This window comes from Dicentrarchus labrax, unplaced genomic scaffold (genome assembly GCF_905237075.1).
Source record: "Dicentrarchus labrax unplaced genomic scaffold, dlabrax2021, whole genome shotgun sequence".
Taxonomy (NCBI): domain Eukaryota; kingdom Metazoa; phylum Chordata; class Actinopteri; family Moronidae; genus Dicentrarchus; species Dicentrarchus labrax.
In genome coordinates, this window is record NW_026136717.1 from 11,256,093 (window position 1) to 11,278,041 (window position 21,949).

The 21,949-nt window shown below is 39.9% G+C and overlaps 2 protein-coding genes across 2 annotated transcripts; both read left to right on the forward strand.

The window, feature by feature from the left end:
- Positions 1-383: 383 nt before the first annotated feature.
- On the forward strand, positions 384-5,598 carry LOC127349597 (serine-rich adhesin for platelets-like). Its single transcript, XM_051375463.1, has 5 exons — positions 384-496; positions 2,739-2,798; positions 2,880-4,139; positions 5,160-5,232; positions 5,454-5,598. Exons 1-5 carry the CDS (start codon positions 493-495, stop codon positions 5,596-5,598), a joined length of 1,542 nt encoding a protein of 513 aa, XP_051231423.1. The 5' UTR covers positions 384-492.
- A 79-nt stretch (positions 5,599-5,677) lies between these two features.
- On the forward strand, positions 5,678-21,784 carry LOC127349598 (serine-rich adhesin for platelets; the record flags this gene model as incomplete). Its single annotated transcript, XM_051375464.1, has 24 exons — positions 5,678-5,684; positions 7,191-9,535; positions 9,894-9,958; positions 10,093-10,277; positions 10,518-11,198; positions 11,356-11,633; positions 12,068-12,129; positions 12,230-12,378; positions 12,887-13,228; positions 13,386-13,654; positions 14,089-14,150; positions 14,251-14,399; positions 14,910-15,215; positions 15,373-15,641; positions 16,076-16,137; positions 16,238-16,380; positions 16,942-17,247; positions 17,397-17,677; positions 18,035-18,099; positions 18,234-18,418; positions 19,029-19,300; positions 19,757-19,818; positions 19,919-20,052; positions 20,391-21,784. Coding segments are annotated over 24 exons (6,768 nt in total), but the record flags the coding sequence as incomplete, so codon positions are not given.
- Between the last annotated feature and the right edge of the window lie 165 nt (positions 21,785-21,949).

Consider the following 21,949-nt stretch of genomic DNA (forward strand, 5'->3'; position numbering starts at 1 on the left):
GGACTGACTAGAGGAAGGATTGTGTAGTCAGTTGTGATAGTCACTGTGGCTGGACAAAGAAAAAGGAATTTGCAGAAAATTCACGTCAAAATTATTTTTTACTTCAGCCATCTCCAAAATATTATCACGTTATATCAATACACCAATTATTAAGTATCTTGTAGCTTTACCTGTATGAGGGATAAGAAAATGAGATAAGATAACGACGTCTTGTTTGTTCACTTTAGTGGAATGTAACTTTACCCAGGCTTGTCAAGTGACTAAACCATGAAAATGAACTGGTAGCTGTCAAGGAAGTTTTTTCCTCTGTTTTTTTTTTTATTTCCTGTGAACAACACGTCATTTCAGTTTGCAGTAATATATAAGACCAACACAAACTGGTGGCCTCACAAGAGATGTGCACCAGGAGCCTCTAAACAAAAGTATAAAATTAATACAAATAAAAGAATAAAATTAATGCAAATCTAAACAACATTTTTTGTGACTATCGCCATGGGTAAGTAATTTTTTGTGACTATATTCTATATGGAGGTATTAATTGCATGTATTATTCACACGTTTTTGGGAAATGCTGCTTTATTGGGCTATTGTAAGGTGTTCTTTTATTGGCCTTTTATTTATATATTTATTCTTCATGTATTATTTACATGAATTTTATTTTGATTGCATCCATCCTATATGTTAGATATTATTAAATAATTAAATAATGCAATGTATTGGACCTAAAACAAAAACAGATGGATGTATGACAGGAATTTCAAATTTCATCATTTCAGACCTCTGGGTCTATAAATATTATATAATCCGGCCTGCAAGATCATTATTCTTTTTTTCTAGTTGTTCACATAAAAATTTAAACAGCCCCTTCATATACAATTAAAATAAAAAGACAATTCTATCAAAAATGGATTTGATTTGGTGCAAAATAATGGCAAAGGTCAAAGAATAGAACAGGTTTTCGTTAGGTATGTCAGAAATGGAAATATTTTAAGAATATTGAGCTTTCTTGTAGTACTTGAAGTGGCCCTCCTATATCAGATGACAATATCAGTGGCTCCACAGCAATTTGAGTTTGAGACCCCTAATGTATTAACAATGTTTTGTTTTAGCCAGAAAAGACATTAAGTCTACCTCCTTTATCTTTCCATGTAATATATTATTCACACTTCCAGATTGCTTTTTAGACTAGGTCTTAAAAGGCCGCATTATAATTATGACACACATTTCTGATGTTACTGAAATTTTGTTTTTGTTTTTTGCTACATTTCCACTTTTGAAAAAATTTATTTTTTTCACAAGAGCTAGGGGATATTTTAATTAGTTTTGTTCGTTGGTGTGTCATCACCTATGAGGAATATTCACCTTGAGTGTCAAGGTTAACCCTCCGACTGACTAGGGTACCTTGCAGACCCCAGAGGTATACTTTTTGTTATATGTCACAGGTGCTTTATTCTATCATTCCAATTTTTCATTACTTTGTCAATTTGTGTTCCTACTTATTAGGGACCGAGCCAGCGACCGGCAAGGTCCCTATTGTATTTGCTGTTTCTTAATATTTTTAGCGCCTTTGACTGCGATTTTGCCCCCCTGAACATATACGAAAAGTCAATTTTATTTGGCAAAGTGGTCAGGCCTGGTTAAAAATTTGATATTCTATGTGTCGCTTTCGGGTTGGCCACTAGGTGGCGCTACTATCATAAGAAATGCGTTTAGGCTAATAACTTCTGCATAGTTTGTCGCACATTCAAAAACCTTGTATCCACGCGTTCGGTGAATAGAGCTGAATCTTACAATGTAAGCCCCGCCCACTTTCGCCAAGAATCTTTTTTTTCTAGAGCACGAAATGTCCGTAAATTACTTTTTTGTGTTCCTGCCATGCGCTTTGTCCGATTCGCACAAAATTTTTCACATGGCATCTGAGGACCCTCATAAAAAAAAATAATTCAAAGAATTTTGATATTTCAAAAAAACAGCACGTTATAAGATTAGCACTTCGTGTGGATTTTTCGTCAAAAAAGGAAGTGGACCATTTCTCCACATTGGTATGTCCAATTGACACCAAACTTCGGTGCATAGTTCCAGATGTCTTCCTTAAGCATCGTGCACAATTTCAGGCCATCACCACTAGGTGGCGCTCTTTAAAATGAAGAAGTTTATATCTCTACAACGGTATGTGTGATTAAGATGAAACTTGGTACGATGCTTCCCCATGGCTCCCTGAGGCTCACTTAAAAAGGACAAAAAAATACGCCACTAGGTGGCGCTCTTTTGGCATGAAAAATCACTGTGCGGAGACCGTAATAGTTATTAATAATAATTCAAAGTATCTCACACTATCATGGGGGCACTCTATCATTAATTCTGAAGAAGACAGAGACAGATGCAGCAGACACAGATTACCACAAGTGCTCTGTCTATTTTAGTTTTTCACAATTTCATAAAATCATTTGTTTTTTTCAGATAACATACATTACATAACTCACAAAACTGTGAGAAAGTAATTTTCACCAAATCCTACAATCATAAATCAAATGTGAACTTCCAGGGAAACCAAAACCAGTTTATTTGGTATAACTGACAGTACAACATAGAGGGCTGAAAGTGCTAGAACTGTGCATCAGTTTAACATTGTGATTTCTTTATTTATATAATTAATTATTGTATAATTAATCCAGGGGCTATTAAGATATTAAGCTGTTAGCTGTATATATACTGATTTTGTGAGTCAAATGTTGCAGGTTCAAGGGCAGGAACCATGGGTGCTGGACAAATCTTATCAATTTTGCTCATACTTACACGTAAGTAGGGTATTAATGAAATACAAAGTTGTTTATAGTGCTCTGGAAAAAATAATTAATCCTTCTGTTTGTTACAAATAGTGGCTAATGCTCAAACATCAATAACTGGAGCTTCAACTACAACAGGAGGGTCAACAACGACCAGTGTTGCAACAACTGCAGGACCTACATCAAGTGCTGCATCAACAACAACTGGAGCGTCAACAACAACTGCTGCCTCAACTACAATGGGAGGTTCAACAACAACTGGCGCATCAACAACAACTAGTGAGTCAACAACAACTGCTGCCTCAACTACAACAGGAGGTTCAACAACAACAACTGATGGATCAATGACTGGTGCCTCAACTACAATGGTAGGTTCAACAACAACTGGTGAATCAACTACTGGAGGGACAACAACAACTGGCGCATCAACAACTGGTGAGTCAACAACAACTGCTGCCTCACCTACAACAGGAGGTTCAACAACAACTGGCGGATCAACAACTGTTGCCTCAACTACAACAGGAGGTTCAACAACAACTGGCGGATCAACAACTGGTGGGTCAACAACTGGTGGGTCAACAACGACTGCTGCCTCGACTACAATTGGAGGTTCAACAACAACTGGTGGATCAACAACTGGTGGGTCAATGACAACTACTGCCTCAACTACAATGGGAGGTTCAACAACAACTGGTGGATCAACAACTGCTGGGTCAACAACCACTGCTGCCTCAACTACAACAGGAGGTTCAACAACAACTGGTGGATCAACAACTGGTGGATCAACAACCACTGCTGCCTCAACTACAACTGGAGGGTCAACAACAACTGCTGGAGGGTCAACCACAACTGCTGCCTCAATTACAACAGGAGGTTCAACAACAACTGGTGGGTCAACAACAACTGGTGAGTCAACAACAACTGCTGCCTCAACTACAACAGGAGGTTCAACAACAACTGGTGGATCGACAACTGATCGGTCAACAACAACTGCCGCATCAACAACTGGTGAGTCAACAACAACTGCTGCCTCAACTACAACAGGAGGTTCAACAACAACTGGTGGGTCAACAACAACTGCTGCCTCAACTACAACGGGAGGGTCAACAACAACTGGCCCATCAACAACAACTGCTGGAGGGTCAACCACAACTGCTGCCTCAACAACAAAAGGAGGGTCAACAACAACTGGTGCATCAACTACAACAGGAGGTTCAACAGCAACTGGTACATCAACTACTGGAGGGTCAACAACAACTGGTGAGTCAACAACAACTACTGCCTCAACTACAATGGGAGGTTCAACAACAACCGGTGAGTCAACAACAACTGCTGCCTCAAGTACAACAGGAGGTTCAACAACAACTGGTGGGTCAACAACATCTGGTGTGTCAACTACAACTGGAGGATCAACAACAACTGGGGGATCTACTACAACAGGAGGTTCAACAACAACTGGTGGATCAACAACTGCTGCCTCAACTACAACAGGTGGTTCAACAACAACTGGTGGATCGACAACTGATGGGTCAACAACAACTGCCGCATCAACAACTGGTGAGTCAACAACAACTGCTGCCTCAACTACAACAGGAGGTTCAACAACAACTGGCGGATCAACAACTGGTGGGTCAACAACAACTGCTGCCTCAACTACAGTGGGAGGGTCAACAACAACTGCTGCCTCAACTACAATGGGAGGTTCAACAACAACTGGTGAGTCAACAACAACTGCTGCCTCAACTACAACAGGAGGTTCAACAACAACTGGCAGATCAACAACTGCTGCCTCAACTACAACAGGAGGTTCAACAACACCTGGTGGATCGACAACTGATCGGTCAACAACAACTGCCGCATCAACAACTGGTGAGTCAACAACAACTGCTGCCTCAACTACAACAGGAGGGTCAACAACAACTGGCCCATCAACAACAACTGCTGGAGGGTCAACCACAACTGCTGCCTCAACTACAACAGGAGGGTCAACAACAACTGGTGCATCAACTACAACAGGAGGTTCAACAGCAACTGGTACATCAACTACTGATGGGTCAACAACAACTGGGGAGTCAACAGCAACTGCTGCCTCAACTACAACAGGAGGTTCGACAACAACTGTTGGATCAACAACTGGTGGGTCAACAACAACTGCTGCCTCAACTACAACAGGAGGGTCAACAACAACTGGCCCATCAACAACAACTGCTGGAGGGTCAACCACAACTGCTGCCTCAACTACAACAGGAGGGTCAACAACAACTGGTGCATCAACTACAACAGGAGGTTCAACAGCAACTGGTACATCAACTACTGATGGGTCAACAACAACTGGGGAGTCAACAACAACTACTGCCTCAACTACAATGGGAGGTTCAACAACAACCGGTGAGTCAACAACAACTGCTGCCTCAAGTACAACAGGAGGTTCAACAACAACTGGTGGGTCAACAACATCTGGTGTGTCAACTACAACTGGAGGATCAACAACAACTGGGGGATCTACTACAACAGGAGGTTCAACAACAACTGGTGGATCAACAACTGCTGCCTCAACTACAACAGGTGGTTCAACAACAACTGGTGGATCGACAACTGATGGGTCAAATACAACTGCCGCATCAACAACTGGTGAGTCAACAACAACTGCTGCCTCAACTACAACAGGAGGTTCAACAACAACTGGCGGAACAACAACTGGTGGGTCAACAACAACTGCTGCCTCAACTACAGTGGGAGGGTCAACAACAACTGCTGCCTCAACTACAATGGGAGGTTCAACAGCATGTATTTAGAGGTCAACAACTGGTGAGTCAACAACAACTGCTGCCTCAACTACAACAGGAGGTTCAACAACAACTGGCAGATCAACAACTGCTGCCTCAACTACAACAGGAGGTTCAACAACACCTGGTGGATCGACAACTGATCGGTCAACAACAACTGCCGCATCAACAACTGGTGAGTCAACAACAACTGCTGCCTCAACTACAACAGGAGGGTCAACAACAACTGGCCCATCAACAACAACTGCTGGAGGGTCAACCACAACTGCTGCCTCAACTACAACAGGAGGGTCAACAACAACTGGTGCATCAACTACAACAGGAGGTTCAACAGCAACTGGTACATCAACTACTGATGGGTCAACAACAACTGGGGAGTCAACAGCAACTGCTGCCTCAACTACAACAGGAGGTTCAACAACAACTGGCGGATCGACAACTGATGGGTCAACAACAACTGGTGGGTCAACAACTGGAGGGTCAACCACAACTGCTGCCTCAACTACAACAGGAGGTTTGACAACAACTGTTGGATCAACAACAACTGCTGCCACAACTACAATGGGAGGTTCAACAACTGGTGGATCAACAACAACGGGAGGTTCAATAATTGGTGGATCAACAGCTGGTGGGTCAACAACAACTGCTGCCTCAACTACAACAGGAGGTTCAACAACACCTGGGGGATCTACTACAACAGGAGGTTCAACAACAACTGGTGGATCAACAACTGCTGCCTCAACTACAACAGGAGGTTCAACAACAACTGGTGGATTGACAACTGATGGGTCAACAACAACTGCCGCATCAACAACTGGTGAGTCAACAACAACTGCTGCCTCAACTACAACAGGAGGTTCAACAACAACTGGCGGATCGACAACTGATGTGTCAACAACAACTGGCGCATCAACAACAACTGGTGGATTAACAACTGAAGGGTCAACCACAACTGCTGCCTCAACTACAACAGGTTCGACAACAACTGTTGGATCAACAACAACTGCTGCCTCAACTACAACAGGAGGTTCAACAACAACTGGTGGATCGACAACTGATGGGTCAACAACAACTGCTACCTCAACTACAGTGGGAGGGCCAACAACAACTGCCCCATCAACAACAACTGCTGGAGGGTCAACCACAACTGCTGCCTCAACTACAACAGGAGGGTCAACAACAACTGGTGCATCAACTACAACAGGAGGTTCAACAGCAACTGGTACATCATCTACTGGAGGGTCATCAACAACTGGTGGGTCTACAACAATTGATGCCTCAACTACAACAGGAGGTTCAACAACAACTGGTGGATCAACAACTGCTGCCTCAACTACAACAGGAGGTTCAACAACAACTGGTGGATTGACAACTGATGGGTCAACAACAACTGCCGCATCAACAACTGGTGAGTCAACAACAACTGCTGCCTCAACTACAACAGGAGGTTCAACAACAACTGGCGGATCGACAACTGATGTGTCAACAACAACTGGCGCATCAACAACAACTGGTGGATCAACAACTGAAGGGTCAACCACAACTGCTGCCTCAACTACAACAGGTTTGACAACAACTGTTGGATCAACAACAACTGCTGCCTCAACTACAACAGGAGGTTCAACAACAACTGGTGGATCGACAACTGATGGGTCAACAACAACTGCTACCTCAACTACAGTGGGAGGGCCAACAACAACTGCCCCATCAACAACAACTGCTGGAGGGTCAACCACAACTGCTGCCTCAACTACAACAGGAGGGTCAACAACAACTGGTGCATCAACTACAAAAGGAGGTTCAACAGCAACTGGTACATCATCTACTGGAGGGTCATCAACAACTGGTGGGTCTACAACAATTGATGCCTCAACTACAACAGGAGGTTCAACAACAACTGGTGGATCAACAACTGCTGCCTCAACTACAACAGGAGGTTCAACAACAACTGGCGGATCGACAACTGATGGGTCAACCACAACTGCTGCCTCAACTACAACAGGGGGTTCGACAACAACTGTTGGATCAACAACAACTGCTGCCACAACTACAATGGGAGGTTCAACAACTGGTGGATCAACAACTGGTGGGTCAACAACAACGGGAGGTTCAATAATTGGTGGATCAACAGCTAGTGGGTCAACAACAACTGCTGCCTCAACTACAACAGGAAGTTCAACAACAACTGGTGGATCAACAACTGGTGGGTCAACAACAACTGCTGCCTCATCTACAAAAGGAGGGTCAACAACAACTGCTGCCTCAACTACAACGGGAGAGTCAACAGCAACTGGTGCATCAACAACAACGGGAGGTTTAACAACAAGTGGCGGACCAACAACTGGTGGGTCAACAACAACTGCTGCCTCAACTACAACAGGAAGTTCAACAACAACTGGTGGATCAACAACTGGTGGGTCAACAACAACTGCTGCCTCATCTACAAAAGGAGGGTCAACAACAACTGCTGCCTCAACTACAACGGGAGAGTCAACAGCAACTGGTGCATCAACAACAACGGGAGGTTTAACAACAAGTGGCGGACCAACAACTGGCGGTTCAACAACTGCTGCCTCAACAACAACTGGTGGATCAACAACAACTGCTGCCTCAACTACAACAGGAGGGTCAACAATAACTGCCACATCAACAATACTTGGTGAATCAACAACAACTGCTGCCTCAACAACAACTGGTGAATCAACAACTGGTGGGTCAACAACAACTGCTGCCTCATCTACAACAGGAGGGTCAACAACAACTGGCGCATCAACAACAACTGGAGGTTCAACAACAACTGGTGGATCAACAACTGGTGGGTCAACAACAACTGCTGACACAACTACAACAGGAGGGTCAACAACAACTGGTGCATCAGCAACAACTGGTGAATCAACAACTGCTGCATCAACTACAACAGGAGGTTCAACAACAATTGGCGGTTCAACAACTGCTGCCTCAACAACAACTGGTGGATCAACAACAACTGCTGCCTCAACTACAACAGGAGGGTCAACAATAACTGCTGCATCAACAACAACTAGTGAATCAACAACAACTGCTGCCTCAACTACAACAGGAGGGTCAACAATAACTGGCCCATCAACAACAACTAGTGAATCAACAACAACTGCTGCCTCAACTACAATAGGAGGTTTAATAATTGCTATCTCAACTACAACGGGAGGTTCAACAACAACTGGCGGATCAACAACTGGTGGGTCAACAATAACTGGCTCATCAACAACAATTGGTGAATCAACATCAACTGCTGCCTCAACTACGACAAGAGGTTCAACAACAACTGGCGGTTCAACAACTGCTGCCTCAACAACAACTGGTGGATCAACAACTGGTGGGTCAACAACAACTGCTGCCTCAACTACAACGGGAGAGTCAACAACAACTGGCACATCAACAACAACGGGAGGTTTAACAACAACTGGTGGATCAACAACAACTAGTGGGTCAACAACAACTAGTGGGTCAACAACATCTGGTGCGTCAACTACAACTGGAAGCTCAACAACTACTGGTGCATCAACTACTGAAGGGTCAACAACAACTGGTGCATCAACAACTACTGGTGCATCAACAACTGGCGGATCAACAACAACAACAACAACAACTGCTGTCTCAATTACAATTGGAAGTTCAACAACAACTGGTGCATCAACTATAACTGAAGGATCAACAACAACTGGTGCATCAACTACAACTGGTGGGTCGACATCAACAGCTGTCTCAACTACAACTGGAGGTTCAACAACAACTACTGGATCCACAACAACCTCTGCTTCAACAACATCTGTTGGAACAACAGCAACAACAACTACTACAACTAATGCACCTGTCCAGCCAGTTGTGGTTATCGCAGCAATCATAGTCGAACCATTTGTAGAAGAATTAAAAGATTCAAACAGTGCACAATTTAAGAGTCTTGAGGCAAAAGTTGTCGCAGTGGTGAGTACAATAGCTCATTATCTTTCTAAGTGTATTAAAGGTGGGGTCACTTATTCTGGAGAAAGCCAGTTGATTTGAGCCTCATTCCCAGGTTGTCAAATACCAACACTTTGGGTTATGGTAAATGGGAATCAAAGTGGCCTGGGGCAAGTCACACAATAAAACAGGTGTTTTTTGTGCTTGCAGGACCTGGGAACTCTAAGTGCCAGTATTTGACACATATTTGAATGACCTGGGAAAGGTCAGGCTTTCTCCAGAATGACTGACCCCACCTTTAAGAGAGTTTTCAGTTCTTAATTTCACTTGGAGAATAATGTATTTGTTTGTTTATATTTTCCTGTTTGCTTCCTTCCCACAGTATAATGTTATCTACAAGAAAAGATATGGCCTCCTCTTCATCCGCAGTTTTGTCATAGCTTTTAGGTAAGATTTTAAATTCTTATAAAGAGACTTTGCTTTACTTTCTGGATTGTTATTAATGGCAAAAAGTGGAATAGTTACACATAAATTATCAATGTTAATATAATTTCATTATGATGTGTGCTTTTTTGATGCAGACAAGCTGTGACCAGAACACGAATGGAAAATACTGAAGCAGAGGTGGGGGTTGAGTTCAACAATACTGCATCATCTTCTGATATCCCACAGTCAGGTGATGTGGCAGACACCTTAATAGAAGCTGTGTCTAACTCCAGCAACAATTTCAACCTCTCTGTTCAGACTGACTCCATCAAAGTAGTTCGTAAGTAAAAGTACACTTGTATTGCACTCCAGCAGCAAGGCATGTATCACTGTCTGTGACACCAGTGTGTGTGTGTGTGTGTGTGTGTGTGTGTGTGTGTGTGTGTGTGTGTGCTTATTCTTAGTGTTGGTCAGCATCAGCAAGACCACTTTAACTGTCCTTTACTATAACTTTCCAAACATAAACATACAGTACAGTATATTGTAATGTATATGTACTATGTATGTACTACACCTGTAGCTTCAACAACAACTGGTGCGCCAACTATAACTGGAGGTTCAACAACAACAATTAGTGGGTCAACAACAACTGCTGCCTCAACTACAACAGGAGCTTCAACAACAACTGGTACATCAGCTACTGGAGTATCAACAACAACTGGGGGATCTACTACAACTGGTGCGTCAACTACAACTGGGGGATCAACAACAACTGTTGCCTCAACTATAACTGGAGGTTCAACAACAACAATTAGTGGGTCAACAACAACTAGAGGTTCAACGACAACTGGTGGGTCAACAACAACTGCTGCCTCAACTACAACAGGAGCTTCAACAACAACTGGTACGTCAGCTACTGGAGGGTCAACAGCAACTGGGGGATCTACTACAACTGGTGGATCAACAGCAAATGGTGGATCAACTACAACTGGTGCATCAACTACAACTGGTGCGTCAACTACAACTGGTGCATCAACTTCAACTGATGTCTCAACAACAACTGGTGCGTCAACTACAACTGGGGGATCAACCACAACTGTTGCCTCAACTATAACTGGAGGTTCAACAACAACAATTAGTGGGTCAACAACAACTGCTGCCTCAACTACAACAGGAGCTTCAACAACAACTGGTACATCAGCTACTGGAGTATCAACAACAACTGGGGGATCTACGACAACTGGTGCCTCCACACCAACTGGTGGGTCAACATCAATGGCTGTCTCAACTATCATCATAATTACCACATACCACATACAGTACAGTATATTGTAATGTATATGTTTGTCCAATAGATGCCCTCTGGCCACAATGTGTTTTTTACATATTTCTTCACATTGTTCTACATGTTTTTATAGAAACAACTGCAGCCCCCACTTTAAATACTACAGCTACAACTGCTACAAATACAATGACCAGTGCTGCAACTCCAATTATTGCTGCTACAACTACAACAACAACGGTCGCAACTACAACCACAACAACTCCTACAACCACTACATCTGTAGCGACAACTGCTGAGGCAGTCACAACAAGGCGGCTGACTTTTAGATCTGCTGGACAGACATTTACAAGTGACTTGCTGAATCCATCATCTGCAGCATTTACAAGTCAAGCCACAATGATAAAGTCAACAGTAAGTGTCTCTTAGAGTGAAACTTAGCACACTGTATGCATCCTAATCAATTGGCAATGTTTTACAAGATGTTTATTATGTCACAGTATTATAAATATATCTTAAATTTATATTTATTAATATATATATTCTTATCATTCACACATTCATCTTTCATATTTGCCAACACATTTATCCTGTTTCATATTTGCCTAAAATCTGCATATCGTAAATTTCCCATCAAATTGTACAGTTAGATTGTATCAAGTAAATTAAAGAACATCCCTTACCCCCACATTTCTAATTCAATTTGTTTAAGAGCTGGTGCCTCTAATACTTTGTAATGGGCACTAGATTGTTCCTCATTTCAGAATGGGTGGAAAATAGAAATACTGTTCTTTATAAGATGATATTTAATTCCTGTACTTACAGTTGGTTTGCTTTCATTTCTGCAGCTTGAACCTTTCTACCGAAACGCATTTCCTTCATTCCGCTCCTTGACAGTGATTTCTTTCAGGTAATAATTTTATTGATGCTTTAGTTTGATAGAATCTTAAGGAGAATGGTTAATGAATTCATCTGATTGAAACCATATATTTTGGTAAATCCTTTTGCAGTAATGGATCAATCATCAACACCATGGACCTAGGATTTGCATCTGCATCTGTACCTAATGACACTCAGATTGGAAATACTTTGGTCAGCGCAGCTTCAAACATCACAGCCTTCAACATTGACACCACTTCCATTTCTGTGAATGGCACACGTAAGCAATACTGAAAGCTACCTCATCAAAAATTTACAAGATTACAGAACTGTTTGTTAAAGCAAGCAAGTCATGTATCCATCACTGTCTGTGACACCAGTGTGTGTGCTTATTTTTAGTGTTGGTCAGTAAACAATTCTGTTGTCTCAATCAACAAAAGGAAGTAATTACTGGATTAGTACTATTTAATCTATTTGATATACTCCAGAATTTTATCTGAAAATAACCACCCTACTACAATGATGGTTACGGTTTAAAGGCTTTTTTCACTGCCAATAGCATTACTGACCTTGCAATAAAATTATTATAAGCATTTATCATAATTAACACAGAGTCCACTGTGGCAAATATCAGCAAGACCACTTTAACTGTCCTTTACCATTACTTTCCAAACATAAACATACAGTACAGTATATTGTAATGTATATGTTTGTCCAAAGGATGCCCTCTGGCTACAATGTCTTTTTTTTTTTTTTTTACATATTTCTTCAACTGCTGCCTGCTACAGCTGTAGCTTCAACAACTGGTGCACCAACTACAACTGGGGGATCAACAACAACTGTTGCCTCAACTATAACTGGAGGTTCAACAACAACAATTAGTGGGTCAACAACAACTAGAGGTTCAACGACAACTGGTGGGTCAACTACAACTGGAGGTTCAACAGCAAGTGGTGGGTCAACTACAACAGGAGCTTCAACAACTAGTGGTGCATCAACTACAACTGGTGGGTCAATAACAACTGCTGCCTCAACTACAACAGGAGCTTCAACAACAACTGGTACATCAGCTACTGGAGTATCAACAACAACTGGGGGATCTATGACAACTGTTGCCCCAACACCAACTGGTGGGTCAACATCAATGGCTGTCTCAACTATCATCATAATTATCACATACCACATACAGTACAGTATATTGTAATGTATATGTTTGTCCAATAGATGCCCTTTGGCCACAATGTGTTTTTTACATATTTCTTCACATTGTTCTACATGTTTTTATAGAAACAACTGCAGCCCCCACTTTAAATACTACAGCTACAACAAATACAATGGCCAGTGCTGCAACTCCAATTATTGCTGCTACAACTACAACAACAACGGTCACAACTACAACCACAACAACTCCCACAACCACTACATCTGTAGCGACAACTGCTGAGGCAGTCACAAGGCAGCTGACTTTTAGATCTGCTGGAGAGATATTTATAAGTGACTTGCTGAATCCATCATCTGCAGCATTTACAAGTCGAGCCACAATGATAAAATCAACAGTAAGTGTCTCTTAGAGTGAAACTTAGCACACTGTATGCATCCTAATCAATTGGCAATGTTTTACAAGATGTTTATTATGTCACAGTATTATAAATATATCTTAAATTTATATTTATTAATATATATATTCTTATCATTCACACATTCATCTTTCATATTTGCCAACACATTTATCCTGTTTCATATTTGCCTAAAATCTGCATATCGTAAATTTCCCATCAAATTGTACAGTTAGATTGTATCAAGTAAATTAAAGAACATCCTTTACCCCCACATTTCTAATTCAATTTGTTTAAGAGCTGGTGCCTCTAATACTTCGTAATGGGCACTAGATTGTTCCTCATTTCAGAATGGGTGGAAAATAGAAATCCTGTTCTTTATTAGATGATATTTAATTCCTGTACTTACAGTTGGTTTGCTTTCATTTCTGCAGCTTGAACCTTTCTACCGAAACGCATTTCCTTCATTCCGCTCCTTGACAGTGATTTCTTTCAGGTAATAATTTTGTTGATGCTTTAGTTTGATAGAATCTTAAGGAGAATGGTTAATGAATTCATCTGATTGAAACCATATATTTTGGTAAATCCTTTTGCAGTAATGGATCAATCATCAACACCATGGACCTAGGATTTGCATCTGCATCTGTACCTAATGACACTCAGATTGGAAATACTTTGGTCAGCGCAGCTTCAAACATCACAGCCTTCAACATTGACACCACTTCCATTTCTGTGAATGGCACACGTAAGCAATACTGAAAGCTACCTCATCAAAAATTTACAAGATTACAGAACTGTTTGTTAAAGCAAGCAAGTCATGTATCCATCACTGTCTGTGACACCAGTGTGTGTGCTTATTTTTAGTGTTGGTCAGTAAACAATTCTGTTGTCTCAATCAACAAAAGGAAGTAATTACTGGATTAGTACTATTTAATCTATTTGATATACTCCAGAATTTTATCTGAAAATAACCACCCTACTACAATGATGGTTACGGTTTAAAGGCTTTTTTCACTGCCAATAGCATTACTGACCTTGCAATAAAATTATTATAAGCATTTATCATAATTAACATAGAGTCCACTGTGGCAAATATCAGCAAGACCACTTTAACTGTCCTTTACCATTACTTTCCAAACATAAACATACAGTACAGTATATTGTAATGTATATGTTTGTCAAAAGGATGCCCTCTGGCTAGAATGTCTTTTTTTTTTTTTTTTTTACATATTTCTTCAACTGCTGCCTGCTACAGCTGTAGCTTCAACAACTGGTGCACCAACTACAACTGGGGGATCAACAACAACTGTTGCCTCAACTATAACTGGAGGTTCAACAACAACAATTAGTGGGTCAACAACAACTAGAGGTTCAACGACAACTGGTGGGTCAACTACAACAGGAGCTTCAACAACTAGTGGTGCATCAACTACAACTGGTGGGTCAATAACAACTGCTGCCTCAACTACAACAGGAGCTTCAACAACAACTGGTACATCAGCTACTGGAGTATCAACAACAACTGGGGGATCTATGACAACTGTTGTCCCAACACCAACTGGTGGGTCAACATCAATGGCTGTCTCAACTATCATCATAATTATCACATACCACATACAGTACAGTATATTGTAATGTATATGTTTGTCCAATAGATGCCCTTTGGCCACAATGTGTTTTTTACATATTTCTTCACATTGTTCTACATGTTTTTATAGAAACAACTGCAGCCCCCACTTTAAATACTACAGCTACAACAAATACAATGGCCAGTGCTGCAACTCCAATTATTGCTGCTACAACTACAACAACAACGGTCACAACTACAACCACAACAACTCCCACAACCACTACATCTGTAGCGACAACTGCTGAGGCAGTCACAAGGCAGCTGACTTTTAGATCTGCTGGAGAGACATTTATAAGTGACTTGCTGAATCCATCATCTGCAGCATTTACAAGTCGAGCCACAATGATAAAATCAACAGTAAGTGTCTCTTAGAGTGAAACTTAGCACACTGTATGCATCCTAATCAATTGGCAATGTTTTACAAGATGTTTATTATGTCACAGTATTATAAATATATCTTAAATTTATATTCATTAATATATATATTCTTATCATTCACACATTCATCTTTCATATTTGCCAACACATTTATCCTGTTTCATATTTGCCTAAAATCTGCATATCGTAAATTTCCCATCAAATTGTACAGTTAGATTGTATCAAGTAAATTAAAGAACATCCCTTACCCCCACATTTCTAATTCAATTTGTTTAAGAGCTGGTGCCTCTAATACTTTGTAATGGGCACTAGATTGTTCCTCATTTCAGAATGGGTGGAAAATAGAAATCCTGTTCTTTATTAGATGATATTTAATTCCTGTACTTACAGTTGGTTTGCTTTCATTTCTGCAGCTTGAACCTTTCTACCGAAACGCATTTCCTTCATTCCGCTCCTTGACAGTGATTTCTTTCAGGTAATAATTTTATTGATGCTTTAGTTTGATAGAATCTTAAGGAGAATGGTTAATGAATTCATCTGAATGAAACCATATATTTTGGTAAATCCTTTTGCAGTAATGGATCAATCATCAACACCATGGACCTAGGATTTGCATCTGTACCTAATGACACTCAGATTGGAAATACTTTGGTCAGCGCAGCTTCAAACATCACAGCCTTCAACATTGACACCACTTCCATTTCTGTGAATGGCACACGTAAGCAATACTGAAAGCTACCTCATCAAAAATTTACAAGATTACAGAACTGTTTGTTAAAGCAAGCAAGTCATGTATCCATCACTGTTTGTGACACCAGTGTGTGTGCTTATTTTTAGTGTTGGTCAGTAAACAATTCTGTTGTCTCAATCAACAAAAGGAAGTAATTACTGGATTAGTACTATTTAATCTATTTGATATACTCCAGAATTTTATCTGAAAATAATCACCCTACTACAATGATGGTTACGGTTTAAAGGCTTTTTTTCACTGCCAGTAGCATTACTGACCTTGCTATAAAATTATTATAATTTTTTTCCTGATGCTTTTTAATAATTTGCTGGATCGAGAAAAAGCATTTATCATAATTAACACAGAGTCCACTGTGGCAAATATCAGCAAGACCACTTTAACTGTCTTTTACTATTACTTTCCAAACATAAACATACAGTACAGTATATTGTAATGTATATGTTTGTCCAAAGGATGCCCTCTGGCTACAACGTCTTTTTTTTTTTTTTTTTTTTTTTTACATATTTCTTCAACTGCTGCCTGCTACAGCTGTAGCTTCAACAACTGGTGCACCAACTACAACTGGGGGATCAACAACAACTGTTGCCTCAACTATAACTGGAGGTTCAACAACAACAATTAGTGGGTCAACAACAACTAGAGGTTCAACGACAACTGGTGGGTCAACTACAACAGGAGCTTCAACAACTAGTGGTGCATCAACTACAACTGGTGGGTCAACAACAATTGATGCCTCAACTACAACAGGAGCTTCAACAACAACTGGTACGTCAGCTACTGGAGGGTCAACAACAACTGGGGGATCTATGACAACTGGTGCCCCAACACCAACTGGTGGGTCAACATCAACTATCATCATAATTATCACATACCACATACAGTACAGTATATTGTAATGTATATGTTTGTCCAATAGATGCCCTCTGGCTACAATGGCTTTTTTTAAAATTTTTTAAACATATTTCAACTGCTGCCTACTACAGCTGTAGCTTCAACAACTGGTGCACCAACTACAACTGGAGGTTCAACAACAACAATTAGTGGGTCAACTACAACTGGAGGTTCAACGACAACTACTGGATCCACAACAACCTCTGCTTCAACAACATCTGTTGGAACAACAGCAACAACAACTACTACAACTAATGCACCTGTCCAGCCAGTTGTGGTTATCGCAGCAATCATAGTCGAACCATTTGTAGAAGAATTAAAAGATTCAAACAGTGCACAATTTAAGACTCTTGAGGCAAAAGTTGTCGCAGTGGTGAGTACAAGTGCTTATTATCTTTCTAAGTGTATTAAAGGTGGGGTCACTTATTCTGGAGAAAGCCAGTTGATTTGAGCCTCATTCCCAGGTTGTCAAATACCAACACTTTGGGTTATGGTTAATGGGAATCAAAGTGGCTTGGGGCAAGCCACACAATACAACAGGTGTTTTTGTGCTTCCAGGACCTGGGAACTCTAAGTGCCAGTATTTAACACATATTTGAATGACCTGGGAAAGGTCAGGCTTTCTCCAGAATGACTGACCCCACCTTTAAGAGAGTTTTGAGTTCTTAATTTCACTTGGAGAATAATGTATTTGTTTGTTTATATTTTCCTGTTTGCTTCCTTCCCACAGTATAATGTTATCTACAAGAAAAGATATGGCCTCCTCTTCATCCGCACTTTTGTCATAGCTTTTAGGTAAGATTTTAAATTCTTATAAAGAGACTTTGCTTTACTTTCTGGATTGTTATGAATGGCAAAAAGTGGAATAGTTACACATAAATTATCAATGTTAATATAATTTCATTATGATGTGTGCTTTTTTGATGCAGACAAGCTGTGACCAGAACACGAATGGAAAATACTGAAGCAGAGGTGGGGGTTGAGTTCAACAATACTGCATCGTCTACTGATATCCCACAGTCGGGTGATGTGGCAGACACCTTAATAGAAGCTGTGTCTAACTCCAGCAACAACTTCAACCTCTCTGTTCTGAGCGACTCCATCAAAGTAGTTCGTAAGTAAAAGTACACTTGTATTGCACTCCAGCAGCAAGGCATGTATCACTGTCTGTGACACCAGAGTGTGTGTGTGTGTGTGTGTGTGTGTGTGTGTGTGTGTGTGTGTGTGTGTGCTTATTTTTAGTGTTGGTCAGTAAACAATTATGTTGTCTCAATCAACAAAAGGAAGTAATTACTGGATTAGTACTATTTAATCCATTTGATATACTCCAGAATTTTATCTGAAAATAACCACCCTACTACAGTGATGGTTACGGTTTAAAGGCCTTTTTCACTGCCAATAGCATTACTGACCTTGCTATAAAAATTGTTATCAATTTCTTTTCTGATCCCTTTTTGATAATTTGCTGGATCGAGAAAAAGCATTTATCATAATTAAGTCCACTGTGGCAAATATCAGCAAGACCACTTTCACTGTCCTTTACTATAACTTTCCAAACATAAACATACAGTACAGTATATTGTAATGTATATGTTTGTCCAAAGGATGCCCTCTGGCTACAATGTCTTTTTTTTAAATTTTTTTTTTACATATTTGTTCAACTGCTGCCTACTACAGCTGTAGCTTCAACATATTTCTTCACATTGTTCTACATGTTTTTATAGAAACAACTGCAGCCCCCACTTTAAATACTACAGCTACAACAAATACAGTGACCAGTGCTGCAACTCCAATTATTGCTGCTACAACTACAACAACAATGGTCGCAACTACAACCACAACAACTCCTTCAACCACTACATCTGTAGCGACAACTGCTGAGGCAGTCACAATCAGGCGGCTGACTTTTAGATCTGCTGGACAGACATTTATAAGTGACTTGCTGAATCCATCATCTGCAGCATTTATAAGTCGAGCCACACTGATAAAGTCAACAGTAAGTGTCTCTTAAAGTGAAACCTAGCACACTGTATGCATCCTAATCAATTGGCAATGTTTTACAAGATGTTTATTATGTCACAGTATTATAAATATATCTGAAATGTATATTTATTAATAGATACATAAATATATATATATGTATCTATTCTTATCATTCACACATTCATCTTTCATATTTGCCAACACATTTATCCTGTTTCATATTTGCCTAAAATCTGCATATCGTAAATTTCCCATCAAATTGTACAGTTAGATTGTATCAAGTAAATTAAAGAACATCCCTTACCCCCACATTTCTAATTCGATTTGTTTAAGAGCTGGTGCCTCTAATACTTTGTAATGGGCACTAGATTGTTCCTTATTTCAGAATGGGTGGAAAATAGAAATCCTGTTCTTTATTAGATGATATTTAATTCCTGTACTTACAGTTGGTTTGCTTTCATTTCTGCAGCTTGAACCTTTCTACCGAAACGCATTTCCTTCATTCCGCTCCTTGACAGTGATTTCTTTCAGGTAATAATTTTGTTGATGCTTTAGTTTGATAGAATCTTAAGGAGAATGGTTAATGAATTCATCTGAATGAAACCATATATTTTGATAAATCATTTTGCAGAAAGGGATCAATCATCAACACCATGGACCTTCGATTTGCATCTACATCTGTACCTAATGACACTCAGATTGGAAATACTTTGGTCAGCGCAGCCCTCAACATTGACACCACTTTCATTTCTGTGAATGGCATACGTAAGCAATACTGAGAGCTACCTCATCAAAAATTTACAAGATTACAGAAATGTTTGTTAAAGTAAGCAAGTCATGTATCCATCACTGTCTGTGACACCAGTGTGTGTGCTTATTTTTAGTGTTGGTCAGTAAACAATTCTGTTGTCTCAATCAACAAAAGGAAGTAATTACTGGATTCGTACTATTTAATCTATTTGATATATTTCCAGAATTTTATCTGCCCTCTGGCTACAATGTCTTTTTTTTTTTTACATATTTCTTCAACTGCTGAAAAATTCACAAGATTACAGAACTGTTTGTTAAAACAATTTCTTGTTTCTTTTTCTCAACATTTACAGAAGTTTCAAGTGGAGTGAGCCACAAGATCAGTCTCATCACTGCATCCTTCCTTGTGCTGTTGTCATGGCTACTTTCAAGCCAGCAATAGTGACAGTGCTGATATCCATGTGAAACCCCATTATAAACTGACTGCTATCACTGGTCTAAAAAAGGACATTGATCTTATTAAAAATCCAAGAAGACCCCTGAGTATATGGCTTGGAAAGAACTTCCAGGCATTTAATTCGAAGTCGGGATGACCACACACATTGATAACAAAGTTTGACTGCAATGGCACATTTTATTCAAACCTTCAACATTGTTCATGTTTTTATCAATTCATCTTAAAAATCTGGTATTTTCTCTCTTGGCCTAATCTCAAGAAGGTCATCCGTGTTTTTGTTTAATCTTGGTTAGATTACTATAGTTCGTCATATTCAGGGTTGAGCTCACACATTCAGCTGGTACAGAATGCAGCTGCTGGGCTTTTAACGAATACCAGAAGACGAGATAGCCTCTCTTCACTGGTTAGCAGTTAGTTTGAGAATTTGGCTGATCACCTTTAAAGCACGAATTGCTGCTCTCTTTGAGCCAGGTCGCAGTCTCAGGTCCTCAGGCAGGGCTCTGCTAGCTGTTCCTGAAGACTAAAGGTGACCAGGCTTTTGCAGTCAAGGCCCTTAAGCTCTGGAACCTGCTCCCCGAGGATCTGAGGCTTGCTGAGTCACTGACATCTTTAAGATCCCTTCTAAAAACAAAAATATCCTTTTATTAATTCTAGCACAATGCCTTATTAGCAACATGTATTATCTGTTTTACTATTAATAATTATCTTTATTGATGGGGGTTTATTCAATTTTATTTCTGTATTATTTTAATTGTCTGATTTTATTCACCTCAGTCCTTGAATGTTTTAATCCTGGTTCAACTCTTTGAAACCGATATAACCCAAGATTACTTACATTAAATTAAGTTTTACTCTATATAAGAGCTGCTCAGTTATTAAAGTTGACAGCAAAAATAATTCTGACTTTCAGTGAAGAAAAACATTTAGCCAATACTGTACTCTAGCCCCTCCAGCCGTGACCCAGTCATAATTATGTTGATTGTTGTAGCATTCATGAAATATACAATGTCTTAACAATGCCCTATATGATTATCTGGTCACTTGTCTTATTTATATGTATTTATGTTATCATACATATGTGTATTCTCTGAGATTACCTGTATTGTTGTATAATTTGAATAAAAAATAAAAATAATATAGTTCTTTATGATGATCAGGATACAAAAAGAAAAAATGAAAAAAAATCTCTTTATACTAAGTTCTTACCATGTAAAGCAGATACCAAAATAAATCACATTATATTGAAGATCCTTCCATTAAAGGCACTGAATATACGTACAGACAATCAAATCCTGTCTCATTATTTCCTAAAGTTTACTTTCATGATCAGCCCAGTATGGTCAGTAGTTCAGGTTGGTTCGGGGAAAAAAACAGCAGCACATTGTTTCCCAATGGCCATAAGTCACGCGGAACAGTTTCCAATGAGACTATTTTATTTGGAAGTTTTTTTCTGTT

What these genes read in the sequence shown, in the direction of transcription:
- LOC127349597 (XM_051375463.1), top strand. An exon ending in TGCCTCAAGTACAACAGGAG is followed by an intron (nt 4,140 to 5,159) that starts GTTCAACAACAA and finishes CTACAATGGGAG; the next exon opens with GTTCAACAACAACCGGTGAG. An exon ending in GGTTCAACAACAACTGGTGG is followed by an intron (nt 5,233 to 5,453) that starts GTCAACAACATC and finishes CAACTACAACAG; the next exon opens with GAGGTTCAACAACAACTGGC.